The sequence below is a fragment of the Thamnophis sirtalis genome, unplaced genomic scaffold (assembly GCF_051295495.1).
Source record: "Thamnophis sirtalis isolate CommonGarterSnake01/CBP01778 unplaced genomic scaffold, rThaSir2_p1.2 scaffold_3, whole genome shotgun sequence".
NCBI classification, from domain to species: domain Eukaryota; kingdom Metazoa; phylum Chordata; class Lepidosauria; order Squamata; family Natricidae; genus Thamnophis; species Thamnophis sirtalis.
The window spans coordinates 148,839,589-148,855,108 of NW_028261383.1; the positions used below are offsets into that span (position 1 = coordinate 148,839,589).

A 15,520-nucleotide genomic window follows, 5' to 3' on the forward strand; every position below is an offset into this window, starting at 1 on the left:
TACTTTCAGAGGCAGCTTTTATTAAAATGGGGTGACATCTAAAAGGATACAGTACAAAAAAAATTGGTCCAAGGGGGGAGAAGAGAAAACCACAGAATGCAAAACATAGGGAGAGATTTTAGAAGTCTGCAAAGGCAGCTGATTTCAGAGTTTACTTCACATATACTTGCCCTGAGAGCCACCTAAGGAACCAAGGTCCTTGTTCTCCAGGATCACAAAGCAAGGAGGGGCAGAAGGGCAGGATGCCTTTCGTAGGGCAAATACAAGATTGAAGAGTCAGAATTGCCCACTCCAAAGGTGGACATGAGCACATACACACACGAATTAGGGTTCCTGAATTCAGAGCAGTCCCTAGCCTCATTTTCAACATGGAAGAGGATGGGGGCTTGTCAGTAACTTGATTCTTGCAGATAGTGTCAGAATAGAAGCAGCTGGGACCTGTCCAGCTGCATTACAGTTTCCAAAACCAGCTAGCAGAAAGATGCGAAAGCATCCCCACCCAGTCCTACCAATAGGTGCCCAAGACTAAGAAAACACAGACTAGAACGGAAATGTCCTTTTTTGCATACCGACGTCTGCTCCGCAGTGCCTTGGCTACACCTGCTTGCATAACTCCGCTCCCCACCTTTACATTTGCCCCAGAAACCTGCTCTGTGCAGTCAGGTGAGGAAGTAAAAAGGAGAATAACTCTAGTCTGAAGGAAGCTAATCTCCTACCAAGCACTGTAGATACAAAGAATTCGTGCTGGGGAGTGGGAGGGGGGGGGGAGGATAGAAGAAGAGATAAGGAGTTGGATTGGAAAGGCTTTCTTCCCCAGAAGGCAGTAACTTGGGATATGCACTGTGACCAAGAAGGTGGCCTATGACTACCTGGCACCTCTGCCAGTAATTTCCTCCCCTTAAAAAAAAACAAAACCCAGAATCAAGCACCCGCACTGAAACAAAGATCGTGACCCTGGATTGCAGCTCCCTGAAGGCCACACGTAGGGAAGAGTCCATTCCTTCCCAACAGACGGACCTGTATTGGACTTCCCACCTGCCTGTCCCCAGGAGAGGCCAGAAAGTGTAAGAAACCTGCCTCGAATCTGGGCCCTGCTGTGCGCAGAAACTGCCCAGACGACTGTTCTGGGGGAGAGAGAGGAAGAGTTCCTGGGCTGCCATGCTAGGCTCTGAATGGAAGCTGAATGGAAGTGTGGAAGAACTTCAGGCAGAGCTGGACCTGGGGAGTGTGGGGCTCAAAAAGAAAGGAGAGCCAGGCTGAAATGCAAGACCTTGGCCTGGGTACCAACACCATCATCCCCAATGAGGAGTCCATTGGATCAGTGGAAAGAAAAGATGTTGGTTGGAAATTAGTGGAAGGTTCTGTGCTGGAATAGGAATTGTATAGGCCTCAGCAGTGAATCCCTGCAGTGTTTCTAGCCATTAGAGATGCTGCCTGTTGGGAGGCCTGCCCATTTAGGTATTGCGGATTCCCAGAGCTTGTTCAAGTTCTTGCCTTCTCTGCTGAACCTGTGAAAGAAGCAAGAGAGACCATCTTTATGCACAGGTTAAAAAAAAAGAACAACAGAACTGCCTCTGGTAATTTCAAGCATTGGGAACAAGCATTAGGCTACGAGCCAAAAGCTCAAGTCAAGCTTTCCCCAAATTGCAATCCAGCAGTTTCTGAATTTATAACAATTCCCTCCTCCCCTTCTGTTCACAGCCCACTCAGTCAAGGATTGGTGCTGCAGGACCAGACATTCAGAAGCCTGCTTTAGTCTGAGGCAAGGGTTAGGAGCAGGAAGGGGTGCTTTTCGACTCTTGGACTCCATCTGCTATTCAGTTTGCAGAAACAGCAAAGGGAAATCTGTCCACAAGTCAACAGGACTGAAGGATCTTGACTGAGCTGCTGGGTTCCATTTAGAAGAGATCCCACTAGATGCATCCATTTTACCTTAGAGTAGAAATATCTGCATACAGCCTCTTGGGCCCAAGGCTGGAAGTAAAATTCAGCTCGGCGCTCTTCTTCTGGGTTCCCAACAACATCCGTCATAGCCTGAAGGTGAGCAAAGTCTCCAATTACTCATCTTGCTCTCCCTGAAATACCTGTCTTGGCTCTCAGTTCTATCCCTCTGGCAGATGGTGTGCTGTTTTGCTCTTTAAAAAATAAAACTGAAGACCCAGCAAAGGCTCTCTCTCCCTCCCTCTCCCTCTCCCTCTCTCACACACACACCCCTCTGTTTTCTCCTTAAAGGCGTCTCACCTTCAGGTCTCGACACTGGGACTGCAGCCAGTCATTGATGAAACCCTGGGGATCTCTGGCAAAGCTCAGCATAAATTCACGTTGGGTCTTTAACTGGTTAATGGTTTCTATGGTCTCATGGATCTGAGATGAAAAAATACCGCACAAATACATTTGAAAAAGAATAGAGTTATAATCTGCTGAAGTGGGTTACTGGGTGCAGGCACAGGGATGGGTTTAGTTAGTTAGTTCTGGAAAAGGCACATGGAGTCAGGCTACAATACATCCCTTCATTTATTTAGGCTCTTGTATTTTTTACAAATCAAAGTACGTCTACATCTACTCATGAGCCGTGGTGGCTAGAATGCAGTACTGCAGGCTAACTCACTGCTCACTGCCAGGAATTCAAATCTCACCAGCTCAAGATTGACTCAGCCTTCCATCCTTCCAAGGTGGGTAAAATGAGGACCTTGATTGTTGGGGGCAATAGGCTGACTCTTTAAACCGCTTAGAGAGAGCTGTAAAGCACTGTGAAATGGTATATAAGCCTAAGTGCTATTGCTACTTCAGAGATACAAATGTCTATGGTTGGACTGTAACTCTTGACCCAGAGTCAACCATCCTCTTTAGTCCCAACCTTCTTTCCTTCCTTGTATCAATGCAACCACTAGACGATACTGTTCTTTAGTTTTATAGCTTCAAGAGTGAAATAACTTTAATACCATCTCGTGGCAATTTTTTTCTTGCTCAGTAAAGGAATACACATTATCAGGAATATATGACTTCAGTGTCATAACCGAAGAACACTGAATACTTAAAACTATTACCCAGAAGTGGAATGACATGAGAGCTATGATTTTATGCATCTATACAAGGCAACTGTCCTATATTAACAGTGAGACTTGTTCACAGTTTATGCAACAGAATTTCAAACCCAGGGGATATTCAGGTTAAGAAAAAAGGGCGTTATGACTAGAATACTACAGAGCCAAACAAATACATCACACTCTCCCTTCCTTATAAGCTCTTTCTGTTCTGGATAAAAGAGTGGATGTTTCAACTGTTGCCTAGAGTCAGAATCCTACAGCTAGGAATCTGCTTCATTTCATCTTTCAATGCCTGTCACTGGGCAATCTTCCCAGAGGCAACAAGATGCTCACTGTCGGCCAGGAACCAGAGAAAGCCGGGTTAATCTGTGGGTCGGTTACAAAACTGTGAAAAAAACAAGACATCTTCCTGGCAGCATTATTCTAACAGCCATACATCCAACAGCTTTTAATATTAACATTTACAATATACATATCTAAAAGTTAGTGACTCAACATTCACAGTCTACACTGAGAATGTAACAAAAAATTCTATGTTCCTTCTGCTGTATGAAAAAAAGATGCCAATCTCTGCAAAATCCACAGAAGGCAACAGATGTGCTCTGAGGAGGCCTATATAGGGCCAAATTTCATATTATAGGAAGGGGAAAGCTACAACCAAACCAGAATTCACAAAGGCCTATTCTTGATTCTTTTGGAAAATTACTGAACATTTTAGCCAAACCTTGGTACTATTTGCTACTTTAATGGATTGTACTGATTTAAGGAACTGAAGTAACATCTAATCACACAGTGAAGTCTGGGTAGGGGAGAAGTGTTACTTCTCAGACGTCCCTCACAGAGAAAGATTAGCAAAAAAAAAAAAAAAAATCATTTACAGGAAGTCACACCTTGTTATCCAGTGCAGCTATCTCCTGTTGGCTGGCAGTAGAAAGCAGGAAAGAATTCATTTGGGTTTTCAAAGTATCATCTACTTCTACATCAATGTCATAGCAAGCAGTTTTCTTCTGATCATTTGGATCAACACTGGGAAACAAGACAAGACAAGAGAGAAAATGCTAGATCCAAAGGTTGGTTCAATAAAGCACCGCCCCTCCCCCCCCAAAAAAAACCAACACAGGTCATTTGAGGCAATAGGGTAACTTTTCTTAATGTAGAGATTTCGATTTTTGATAGTTGTTTGCTGCTTTCAAAATCTCTCTCTTATCCATGGCCAAATGTCTGGCCAGATAATTATTTCCCTTTGTTAAAAGTGATCCAGAATATTTCCATTTCTGACAACAGAATTTGAATAGTTTGTTACATAACTATTTTGGGAACACTAAAGTGAATCACACTTTTAAAATTCTAGCCTGCGATATAACTCACAGCGGGAGGTAATACTAAAAATAGGAAGCATGCACTGGAACAGCTGTGTTTGCGCACTGCAATATTCAGCAGAGCTGAAAAGATATTTCATGAGTTTGTGGTTCAGCCTTAAGTCGTCACATCAAGTGCCTCCCCCCCCCCCATCCATCTTACCTGATGACATGGTTAATGATAATGGGCTCTGGAGGCATAAGCAATGCATGAAGCCGCTGTGGGATCTCGGAGAACTTCATTCGCTGAGACTCGAATATCTGTTATGTTCAAGAAGAATCCACTGAGAAAGAGCCAAGCTTCAGCAGGACAGCAAGGACTGGGGTCCCTTACCCTTCCTTTTACCTGCTGGAGGTACTTATCACAGATGACATATTCCCGCTCATGGGGGTCCTGCAGCTTGTGAGTCTTGATGTATTGCCACAGAGCTTGGATGATCACTGGGCGGGTCTGGGTGTGGATTCCCAAGAGGCGAGCCAAACGTGGGTCTAGTTTGAACTGTGGAGGCTGCAAAGAGACAGCAAAACTCAAAAAAAGAGCAAGAGTAAACATCTGAATATTTTCTTTGGGGTAAAAAAAGGTTAACTAGCCTTAATATTTAAATATGTGCGTTAAGAATGTTTTTGTACTGTAATAGATTGTTAGTCATATATTCAATTTTATGTTTTCTTGTATTTATCTAATGTTTTTACCCCTCACTGTATGTTATTTTTGTGTCTTTTTACCTTGTTTCGCCGAAAATACAACCCACCCCGAAAATAAGCCCAAGCCGAATTCGCCTCCTACAACAAAAATTAGCCCCAATTTAGAGGGTGGGCATGGCCAGCACAGGAGGCAGCCCTTCCCTTCCCCAGTTACCTGATGGGTGCTCGGCTCCTTAATTGGGGCCCGCGGATCAGCTGAGCCAGCAAGGGCCAGGAGCTGCCTCTCCTTCCTTCTTTCCAGGCACAGCCTGTCCCTTTCAAGCGATCAAATGTCGCTTGAGAAAAGGATGCACATCCCAGGACTGCAACGCTTGGAATGGAGCCTTTTTGATGAATGGCAGGAAAATGGGGAGGGGGATTTTCCTGCCTGTCAGCCTTTCCTCAAGTTCAGCACAGACATACTGGCGCAGCCGCAAGTGGCAGGATGCCAGCTGTGCTGGTGTGATGAAGCATGTGGCGGTGCTGCTGTTCACACATGCAACGCCACAAACCTGGCAGGCTCCTGCTCCAAAAGGCTGTGGTGGCACGACGAATCTCACAAAGACTCGAAGACTTGTGCTGCTTCCCTTGCGTGCAGCCAAAAGTTCGCAAAAGTCAGGAAGATGAAATGCCAAGGAGGCAGTCCATTTCTCATGTGGCCGTGCAGGGGTCACCCACAGAGGCTGGGCCTCGGGGTGCCACTCTGAGCAGGCAGCAAGCTGGAGGCAGGGGAGGTCAGTCCCCTTACCCAGTTGCCCTCCACCGTTTCTCAACAAATGTCTGTCTTGTGAACGCGTGTACGCTTGTATGTGTGTGTGTGTGAGAGAGAGAAAGAAAGAGAAATGGTGGAAAGGAAACAGCGTTGCCTGCAATTCTTGTTACTCCCCTCCGTCATTTCTCTTTCTCTCTCTCACAGACATTTAATCGATTGAAAGGGAGAGGCTGGGCTTTGCTTCTATCGTAAGCATGCACTTCCCACAATCCTCCACAATTTCCCTGTCCTTTTCTCAAGCAGCAGCAGGCAGGTAAAGGCGGCGGCCGGGGATGGAGGGGCACACACGACTTGGTCTTATTTTAGGGGAAACACAGTATATACATACACATTTTTTAAATATGTTTTTAATACATTTTTTTAAAAAATGTGTAATTTTAGGTCTTTTTTTAAAAAAAAAACATTGTTTATAATCCTACCTTCCTCATGCTGACCTATGGCTTTAATAAAGATTTTGATTTGAGGTACAATCTGAATCCTCCCCTTCGGCCCCGGGAGGAATGCCCCCTACCTGGTAGTCCAACATCAGGAGAACAGTGCAGCGCACATTCACATCGCCAGGCCTTTTCACCTGGAACCCATCGGTCTCTTGGGTTGTAGCAGTCCTATGCCACTAGGAGGGAAAGCATACAAAAGAAGGGGAAGTAAGAAAAGCAGAAGACATTCTATGAGGCAACAAAAGAATGTGAGAACCAACACTGCACAGGGGATAGATTCTGATTCATGAAATAAAACTTTGGAACAGGTAAACATGGAATCTTATGATGAAAAGTACTCAGGAAAGAGGAAAGCTGATATCCCAATATATTGCTTTGGGCCTCTTTCAAAGGGAGAACAAGATAGAGAGGAAAATTGGAAGATCTGCGTAAACATAAAATTGGGATCTTCTTTGCTTTGTATGAGAAATGAACATCTTGAGGCCAAATCCAGCATGCAGCTCTCTAAATTTTGAGACCTCCTCCAAAGATGCTACCAAACATTAAGTTTAAATGTTGCTAAATGTATTAAATATATAACTGGCAAACTTATTCACAATTTAATTTTAAATGTAAGCGTTAAAAAATAGTGTTTGTCACGTCTTCCCCACATTTTTCTTGTCAGAATATCTGGGGCCAAGAAATGCTGCACAACTCTGCTATAATGTATGAAACCTCTCACCTCCACCAAGTGATTATCTGGGCCATAGAGATCTTTATCCAGCTCAATCACCAGAGATTTAAAAAAGGATGAGAACTTTCTCTTCTGCTTGGTAGCATCATACTTAGAGAGAGCAGACTGCAGGAGGAAAAAAGGGAAGAAAAATCATTTTATAGATAACAATATCAATACCGAATAGACATAGTTACCAACAGCACTGAAACCTCAGAAAATAAAACTGTGAACTATCACAGTGATTTTTCTCCAGGGGAATATATAACATATCTTAATACCGATCATCATTTTGCATATACTTCTAATCTTATATGCCCAATTTCCCCTGCCACTTACCCTTTCTACAATAATGAAGGGCCAAATAAAATACATTTTTCTTTATTTCAAAAAATTATATGTCCTTCACTTTTTTTTAGCAATTGGACTCTGACTACCTGCAAACTTCAGAATAATGTGGGACTTTTCTGAAATGAAGAAGGATCAGGCCATCCAAAACTACCCTAGCCAACGGTGTTTAAGAGTAGTACTCGGGAAAGCTCTTACATCTAATTTCTCCACTACAATGAAACTCCAATCAGCACAAGAATGCAATACTTAAGTGTATAAAGCAAAAAACCAACTTTACTGCAGAGAGATCTAATTTGTGGAATTGCTCATTTCAGAATATTTTGTGACAATTTGTGCAAAAATGTTTCTTTGGCCATGCTCTTACACTTGTCAAACAAAAACATGTACTGTTCTCTCTCCATCTTATCTCGTTCCAAGACCATCAGGAATGAATAATTCACCTCTGCCTCATTTCTAAATTCTCTACAAGAATATGTGGTGATGTTAATTCCATTCCTCACTCACATCTTCCAATAGTCGTCCTTCCACTCGGAGTTCCCATGAGGCTACGGTGCCTTCTCCATCTTCTGCATCTGACTTGGCTGGATTAAAGGTGTTGGAGATAAAAATGCGCAGTTTTCTTTTTTGCTAAAAGGGAACAGAATTCCATAGATGTGAAAACGAGAATCAACATTTCGAGATTGCTAGTATTATTCCCTCACCCTCCCAAACAGCAGTATTTCTATCCTCACAAATCTCTGCATCTGAGCAAGATACATATCTTTCCAAGGAATTTCTACAACATGAAGGTGTCCACAAAGAAGCAACAGAAAAACAATACTTAGAACTGTGTTGGCGAACCTATGGCAGAGGTGGCATGCAGCGCCCTCTCTACGGGCACGCGAGCCATTGCCCCAGTTTAGGTCTGCTGCGCATGTGTCTGCACCTCTCGTCAGCCACCTGGCCTTCAGGTCTCTGCTACACAGGGGGGGGCACACATGCATGTGGGGGGGGGAGTGCGGGGGGAGCACGCATGAGCAGGGGTGGCAGGGGTACAGCATGCGTATTGCATTTTGGGGGTTTGGGTGAGCATGCATTTGCATGCTTTGGGCACTCAGTCTGGAAAAGGTTACCCGTCACTGACCTAGGATGTAATAGAAATCACTAAGCTTGGGTCAAGACGTTAAAGACACTATGCTGCAGATCAAAAGAAGGCTTTTACAGGCCATCTGTTGGAGACTGCATGCTAATAACAGATGGGCTGAAAACCACAGAAGGATGTGTGTGTGTGATTCCTTCTTTTTCCTTTTTTTGCTTCCTAACTGCCCACAAGACAGATTGAAGGACAGTTCACTCTCATCAAAAGTCTTAAGTAATTGCTTCCAAAGGTCTTTTGAGGTAAAAACTAGGGACTACAGGCGATCTTAAGGCTGCTAATTGTCCAGATATAAGAGAGAAGTTGTACTGGGGTTAAAGGAAAAAGATATTAGATAATAAAAGGCTAAGATAGGAAGTACCACATTTTTCGGAGTGTAAGACGCTTCGAAGTATAAGATGCACCTAGCTTTTGGGGAGGAAACAAGAAAAAAAATTCTATCTCTGTCTCCTAGCAATTTGCCTCCTTGCAGCAAACAGCCTGTTTCAGTTTCAATTTCAGCACAGCCTGATTAGCAGAAGCAGAGATTTCCGCCTCCGCCCCCTCCGTTTTCAACCTCCGCACGCCCCGTTTTTGGCCTATGCATGTCTCATTTTTCGCCCATTCCAGGTGGCGGAGATCAGAATGGGTGGAAAATGGGGCACATGGAGGCAGCAATAGCAATCCCTGCAGCCTGAAACAGCTGATGGTCGGGAGGCCAATCACACCAACCATCAGCTGCTTGTATTAATCAAGCTGTGCTAAATGAAAACTGAAACAGGTTGTTCTATTTGCTGCAAGGAAGCAAATTGCTGGGAGGCAGAGGCCAAAGGGTGGGGGCCAGTGGGTGGACAGGACTATATTCAGTGTATAAGACACGTCCAAATTTTCACCCTCTTTTAGGGGGGGGGAAGTGCATCTTATACTCCGAAAAATACAGTAATTCAGAAAATTGATAGAAAGGAAGCTATGAATGCATCAGAAAATAGTTTACTAAAATTAAAGTATCAGAGATCTATGCACCTCGTGTTTGTAGCAGCCTCAACCTATTCAGTAGAAGCAGATGAGTCAGAGGAAGCCTAAAAATTGCTACACATTTTTCTGTCTGTTTTGTGAAACCTAACTGCTTACTGCTATCTGCAAAAGTATGAAGCAAAAAACTTGCCATTTTTGCAGATATAGATTTGCTGGAGAATAATGAAGAACCTTGATATGCCTATTGTTGGGCCTCTGTAGCAGCAAGCTGCGTACAGACAGAATAATAAAGTTCTCTGGGCCATAAGACAAACTACTTCAGTGGGGCACTGTAGAAGCTAATCCTCTCCACCAGGCTGCAGCTATGGAAGATGGATGGGAGAAAAGAAGGAAGTATCTCCCAGATGTTTCTTTCTGCTATCACAGCCCAGAGCCTTTGATGCATGGCTTCCCTCTCAGCAATGTCAACACGAAGTATCTCTTCTCCAACAGAGGATAGGTAGTGGAGGTGGCAGTGGTGTGGAGGCCACGGCTGCCTCAGGAGATGGGTTAGTAGTTGCATTAGTTTCTCACTCCCACTTTCCTCCTGCAACACTTCTCACTATGACTATTGGTTTCATGTAATTATATACATTTTCTTTAAAAGACTGGAGACCTGGGATAAATGGAGTGCAGGGCTGCATCGCTGCGACCACTCTGCCTTCACTATGCATATGTCCCTAGTTCACATATCACGCAAATCATGTGATTTGTTGATCTTGGTATGGTGAACCCACATTTGTGATCTGTAAGATTATATTTTAGGTGTATTGTGTAAATTAGGGATATGCAAAACATTATTTTATGCAACATTTTAATCTCTAACTGGACTATTAAAATTTGGAATATTCTGGAAGTATGTTGCACATTTAAAATCCTTTTTAGATTCAGAGCATTTCATAATGAACCCAAGTATTGTGGTTCATTCAATCAATGTTAAAACCTAGCAAATAATGCTAGGATGACATATGACTGTAGCCAGTAATTTTTTTAGAAAGCCACATATAAGTGAGTTTCAAACGTATGCACCCTCCCTCCTTACCTTAATTGGCCGTTTCAAAGCCTCCTGAATATCCAACCGTTTCCGCATAATAGTCTGGTCCAGCTTCCTCTCAAATGCCAACAAATCCATGTATGCCTGAGACTCGGGTACTAATTCCCGGATCTAGAATTCAATACAGCCACAGTCAATCATCACAGCCATTATACTACGGGTAACTGCCAGACCAAACACGCAAAATTTTACTCACCCGCTGAGGTAGAATTTTGTCTGCCATCTTTTTTTTCTTGGCACTGCACAAAGACAGAAAGACTGGATGGTAAATATCAATTCTTGATACATGTTTAAGAACATCCTTGTTGATTTTGTATCGAAGACAAATTCTGCTGAAACCAAGACTGTTTTAGGCACATAGGAAAACCGATGTATTTGGGATTGTATTTCTTTTTTTGCCATACTGGGAAAAGCTTTCTTGAAGAAGTCAATATTAGGAACCTTAAGCATACCAACACAGAAGAAAGCTCCACTGATTTCAACGGGGCATGCTCTTTAAGAAATATGTGTAGAACTACAGAATTTGGATAATATGTTAATAGAGGAAATCATTCTACATCTGAAGAAAATGGTAAGTGAGCTCCTGTCTACCCTAGACGAGTTCAAATCACCAGGACTGGATGGATTACATCCAGGGTTCTGAAGGAACTGGCAGACGAGATCGCAGAACCACTGAACTATATCTTTCAGAGATACTGGAGCACTGGGGAACCTCCAGAGGACTGGAGAAGAGCTGATGTGGTTCCCATCTTCAAAAAAGGAAAAAAAAGTAGATCCAGGAAACTACAGACCTATCAGTCTGACCTCAATACCAGGAAAGATTCTGGAAAAGATAATCAAGCAACGAATTAGCGAACACCTAGAAGTAAACAAAGTAATAGCTAAAAGCCAAAATGGGTTTGTCAAAAACAGATCATGCCAGACTAATCTTATTACATTCTTTGACAAAGTTAGTGGACCAGAGGAATGCCGTTGATATATTTACTTGGACTTCAGTAAGGCATTTGATAAGGTAGACCATAACCTACTACTAGATAAAGTAAAAGAATGTGGGTTAGACAGCATCACCACCAGATGGATTTGTAACTGGCTGACCAACCACACTCAACGTGTAGTCCTCAATGGAACTGCATCTACATGGAGGGAAGTATGCAGTAGAGTACCCCGAGGCTCTGTTTTAGGCCTAGTACTCTTCAACATCTTCATCAATGATTTGGATGAGGGAATAAATTGGGAACTCATCAAATTTGCAGGTGACACCAAGCTGGCAGGAATAGCCAAACTCCAGAAGGATCTTGACAAACCTGAACATTGGGCACTATCTAATAAATTTCAGTGGTGAAAAGAATACAGTTCTACATTTAGGAAAGAAAAACGAAATGCACAGGTACAGTATAGGTGGTACCTTGCTGAATAGTAGTGACTGTGAGGGGGATATTGGAGTCCTAGTGGACAACCATATAAATATGAGCCAGCAGCGTGCAGCAGCTGCCAAAAAAGCCAACACAGTTCCAGACTACATAAACAGAGGAATAGAATCAAAACCACGTGATGTGTTAATACCACTTTATAATGCCTTGGTAAGGCCACACTTGGAATACTACATTCAGTTTTGGTCGCCACGATGTAGAAAAGATGTGGAGACTCTAGAAAGAGTGCAGAGAAGAGCATATTAGGCGACTGGGGACTGGAGACTAAAACATAAGAACGGTTGCAGGAACTGGGTATATCTAGTTTAATGAAAAGAAGGACTAGGGGAGACATGATGGCAGTGTTCCAATATCTCAGGGGTTGCCACAAAGAAGAGGGAGTCAAACTATTTTCCAAGGCACCTGAGGGTAGAACAAGAAGCAATGGGTGGAATCTAATCAAGGAGAGAAGCAACTTAGAACTGAGGAGAAATTTCCTGACAGTTAGAACAATTAATCAGTGGAACAACTTGCCTCCAGAAGTTGTGAATGCCCCAACAATGAAAGTCTTTAAATGGCTATGTTGGATAGCCATTTGTCTGAAACAGTATAAGGTTTCCTGCCTAGGTAGGGGGTTGGTGTAGAAGACCTCCAAGGTCCCTTCCAACTCTGCTATTGTATTGTGCAGAGGCGTAACATATTCCTTCAGCATACCAAGATCTGCGAGTGACAGAAAACACTAACAGTTGACTCTGTATTATTTTGGATCTCAAATTAAGTAACATAATGCAATCCAACTGTGTACAAACCACATGAAACAGAGAGGGCTCTGTGCAAATACCTAACTAAATGCTAACTCTGAAGAATTATAGTATGAATGGGTAGGTTGTTCAGGATGAATAGGAGAAGGAATTGTATCAATATATTGATATTTAGATTGCATTAAACTTGTGTTTCCAGTTTCTTCAGCTTGATAAAAGGAGTATGAACCAGCGTTGCTGGAAGATTGCTTAAAAATGTCTGTCAGTATGGAACCCCTCTTTTTATACAATGCATTTCTCATTTAAGTTGTCTTAATTAGAACTCTCTAAATTTATTTGCAGAATTCAATACAGTTAAGGATGAGATCTCAAAGGCAATACAGTGGTACTTTGGTACTCATTGCTAATTGGTTCTGGGAGGTGTGATGAGTACCAAACAAAAGAGCACCCAAAAAATTATTTCCATAAGGACTAATGTATTGAGTCATAAGGCAGCCAACATCAACAAGTTCTCAAACAAACAATGAGTACCAGGACAAATCTTTTGCATCAAAATGCATTGAGTAACAAATTCTATGAGTTTTAAAGCAGTTGAGAACCAAGGTACTATTGTAAAACCTTCTGGCTTAAAACAGAACACTTATGCTCCTGAATGCTAGGATGCCTATAAAAAAAAAAGAGGAATCTCTTACTTGTGATTTCGGTTTTGCACAGACTGTTGCTGAACCTGCTGAATCTGCTGAGGAGCTGGCCTTTTGCGAGACTGGTCCATTCCTGACTGAGCCATCCCAGGTCGGACAGAAGGGCTCCCACCGTAGCCTGGAGGTCCCATTGCAGGTCCTTGAGGAGTCATGCGGCTACCAGGCAACATTCCAGGGCGCTAAGAAAAGAAACAAATTGACTGTTGCCATACCTAAGAACTCAACTGCTGCTTCTTGTTCTCAGCTGCAACAGAATCAAGTAGTATCCCTCCTTTCAATGTACCAGTTCAGCAAACGAAATTGTCTGCACCTTTGAAAAGAACCCTCAAATAACTTTCTTTTTAAAAACATCTCATAGAAGATTCAGTATTCCCACTCCCCCAATAAAGTTTGATGGAAAAATATCCATATATCTATTTTTGTTTAAAAAAACCTTTTCTGATTTGGGAAGCATATAGCCATGCAACTCCTGCCTACACGAGTATATCATTCAGGGGGAAAAAGTGGTATGATTCAATTTGCCATCACCTTCTGATTTCCACCACTCCCCCCCTAGAATTTGGAACCTGGATGAGATAGGCAGTTTTACTCCCCTTTCTCAATATATTATATTTTTGATGTTTGAATGGGAAGCTTAACAAAACCAAGGAGTATTTCCTGCACTCCGAAGTTCTTCCATCCTAGATGTTCATCCACCATTAACCGCCCAGAGCCATACAATGCCTTCCCCGCCCCGCACCCCTCTAGGTCCATCCTCACATTCCTTTCTTTTCTCCCGCCCAACCACGAAGGCAGGCGGTCCCTGCCAACGCCCGCAGCCCCCCGAGCTCTCTCCTAGAACTCTGCCCTTGCAGCCTCACCCCCATAGTCCCTCTATTGGTCAATATATCAATATATCTATATGTCTTTATGGCGCGGGTCCCCCTCTCAGCAGCCGCCTCTCGCCCTCCATCTTCCAGGAATGGCTCCCGTCCTCCTCTTCCCCTCCGAGCCCCGCCCACTGCAGCTGAGCCGCCTCTCCCCTCTCCCCCTCCTCGACCACCACCAGCCCCCTCAGTGGCAGAGGAGCATCTCGCGCTCACGCTTGGCCTTTTAGAGCTCCGCCCCACACCAAGGGCCGCCCCCTTTTTTTCCCCCTCAGCCGGGCCGGACCGGTACCGGGTATGCAGCGCCGGGCAATGGGGAGCGGTACATTCCTTGTCCGGGAGCCGGGCCCATCCGCACGGGAGGCCCCGGCGTCCCTTGTCCTAGCGGACCCGCCCCAGGGCCGGCTCCACTGCCGCCACCGCTCGGAGCTACAGCCTGGAAACCCGCCCGCGCCGCCATCTTCCCTCCCTCGGCCGTACAAAAGCAGGCGGAGGGCGGATGTGGGGTTGGGATGATTTAGTAAGGCTTTGTCATAGACATGCGCAAGTCTGCGGGAGATAGAGCGTCGCCGGATTCGGCTTCGCGAGGGAAGGAGGGACTCGCAAGGAGAGGCGCGCTGGGCCTCGTGGCTCGCTGGTGTTAGAAAGGGCTGAGAGGGAAATCTGTATCTTAAAGTTACTTCCTTTTTCCAAATAAAGAGGGGCGCGCTCAGTTCTGAAGGACCTCAGTCCCACTGCTCGAAGTGCATAGCTAAAACTACAGACTTTTTGGAACTGGATTAACTCGGTTAAATTAAATCCAGATTGAGGCAGGTGAATAAGCCAGTCTGCGCTGATGGATCCATTAATGTCCAGCGTCATGTACAGTGATTTTTCTCAATTTGTGCTAAAACTCCTAACAGGAATCGGTTTTTTTTTGTGCTAATTTTTAAAAAGTTTTTATTTATCTTATTTTATCATTTGTTGTCATACTCCAAATTTCATTATACCACAGGAATGGATTGTGGCAAGGCTGAATACTGCAGTGTCAAAAGTTTTTTATTTAAAAAGTCATGTATTACAACAGGGATTTAGTAACTGAAACTAAAATCGAAAGTATATTTTTGGGATTGCAGAAGCAAATTGTTTGAAACTAGTGTATGCCCTCACATTTCACTGGGTTCCTTTTCTTTTAAAAAGTAAGTTTGTTGGGACAGATGTAAATACTCCACTAAAAATACTGTACTGATAGTCCTTGATT

At 43.6% G+C, this 15,520-nt stretch overlaps 1 protein-coding gene across 2 annotated transcripts; it reads right to left on the reverse strand.

Annotated features, from left to right (window-relative positions):
- Positions 1-14,760, reverse strand: SMARCD1 (SWI/SNF related BAF chromatin remodeling complex subunit D1). Of its 2 annotated transcripts, none has more exons than XM_014059361.2 (13): positions 14,573-14,760; positions 13,406-13,593; positions 10,740-10,782; positions 10,532-10,654; positions 7,866-7,988; positions 7,020-7,136; positions 6,373-6,474; positions 4,752-4,913; positions 4,569-4,666; positions 3,938-4,073; positions 2,242-2,364; positions 1,933-2,034; positions 1-1,508 (listed from the first exon to the last, which is right to left on the reverse strand). In XM_014059361.2, exons 1-13 carry the CDS (start codon positions 14,738-14,740, stop codon positions 1,455-1,457), a joined length of 1,539 nt encoding a protein of 512 aa, XP_013914836.1. In that variant the 5' UTR covers positions 14,741-14,760; the 3' UTR covers positions 1-1,454. The 2 variants fall into 2 exon arrangements, with proteins under 2 accessions (XP_013914836.1, XP_013914837.1); XM_014059362.2 differs by lacking the exon at positions 14,573-14,760 and adding an exon at positions 14,275-14,386.
- Between the last annotated feature and the right edge of the window lie 760 nt (positions 14,761-15,520).

What these genes read in the sequence shown, in the direction of transcription:
- SMARCD1 (XM_014059361.2), bottom strand. Translation starts at nt 14,740, where the DNA reads ATGGCGGCGCGGGCGGGTTTCCAGGCTGTAGCTCCGAGCGGTGGCGGC. An exon ending in GTGCAAAACCGAAATCACAA is followed by an intron (nt 10,783 to 13,405) that starts GTAAGAGATTCC and finishes GTCTTTGTGCAG; the next exon opens with TGCCAAGAAAAAAAAGATGG. An exon ending in ACAAAATTCTACCTCAGCGG is followed by an intron (nt 10,655 to 10,739) that starts GTGAGTAAAATT and finishes ATTGAATTCTAG; the next exon opens with ATCCGGGAATTAGTACCCGA.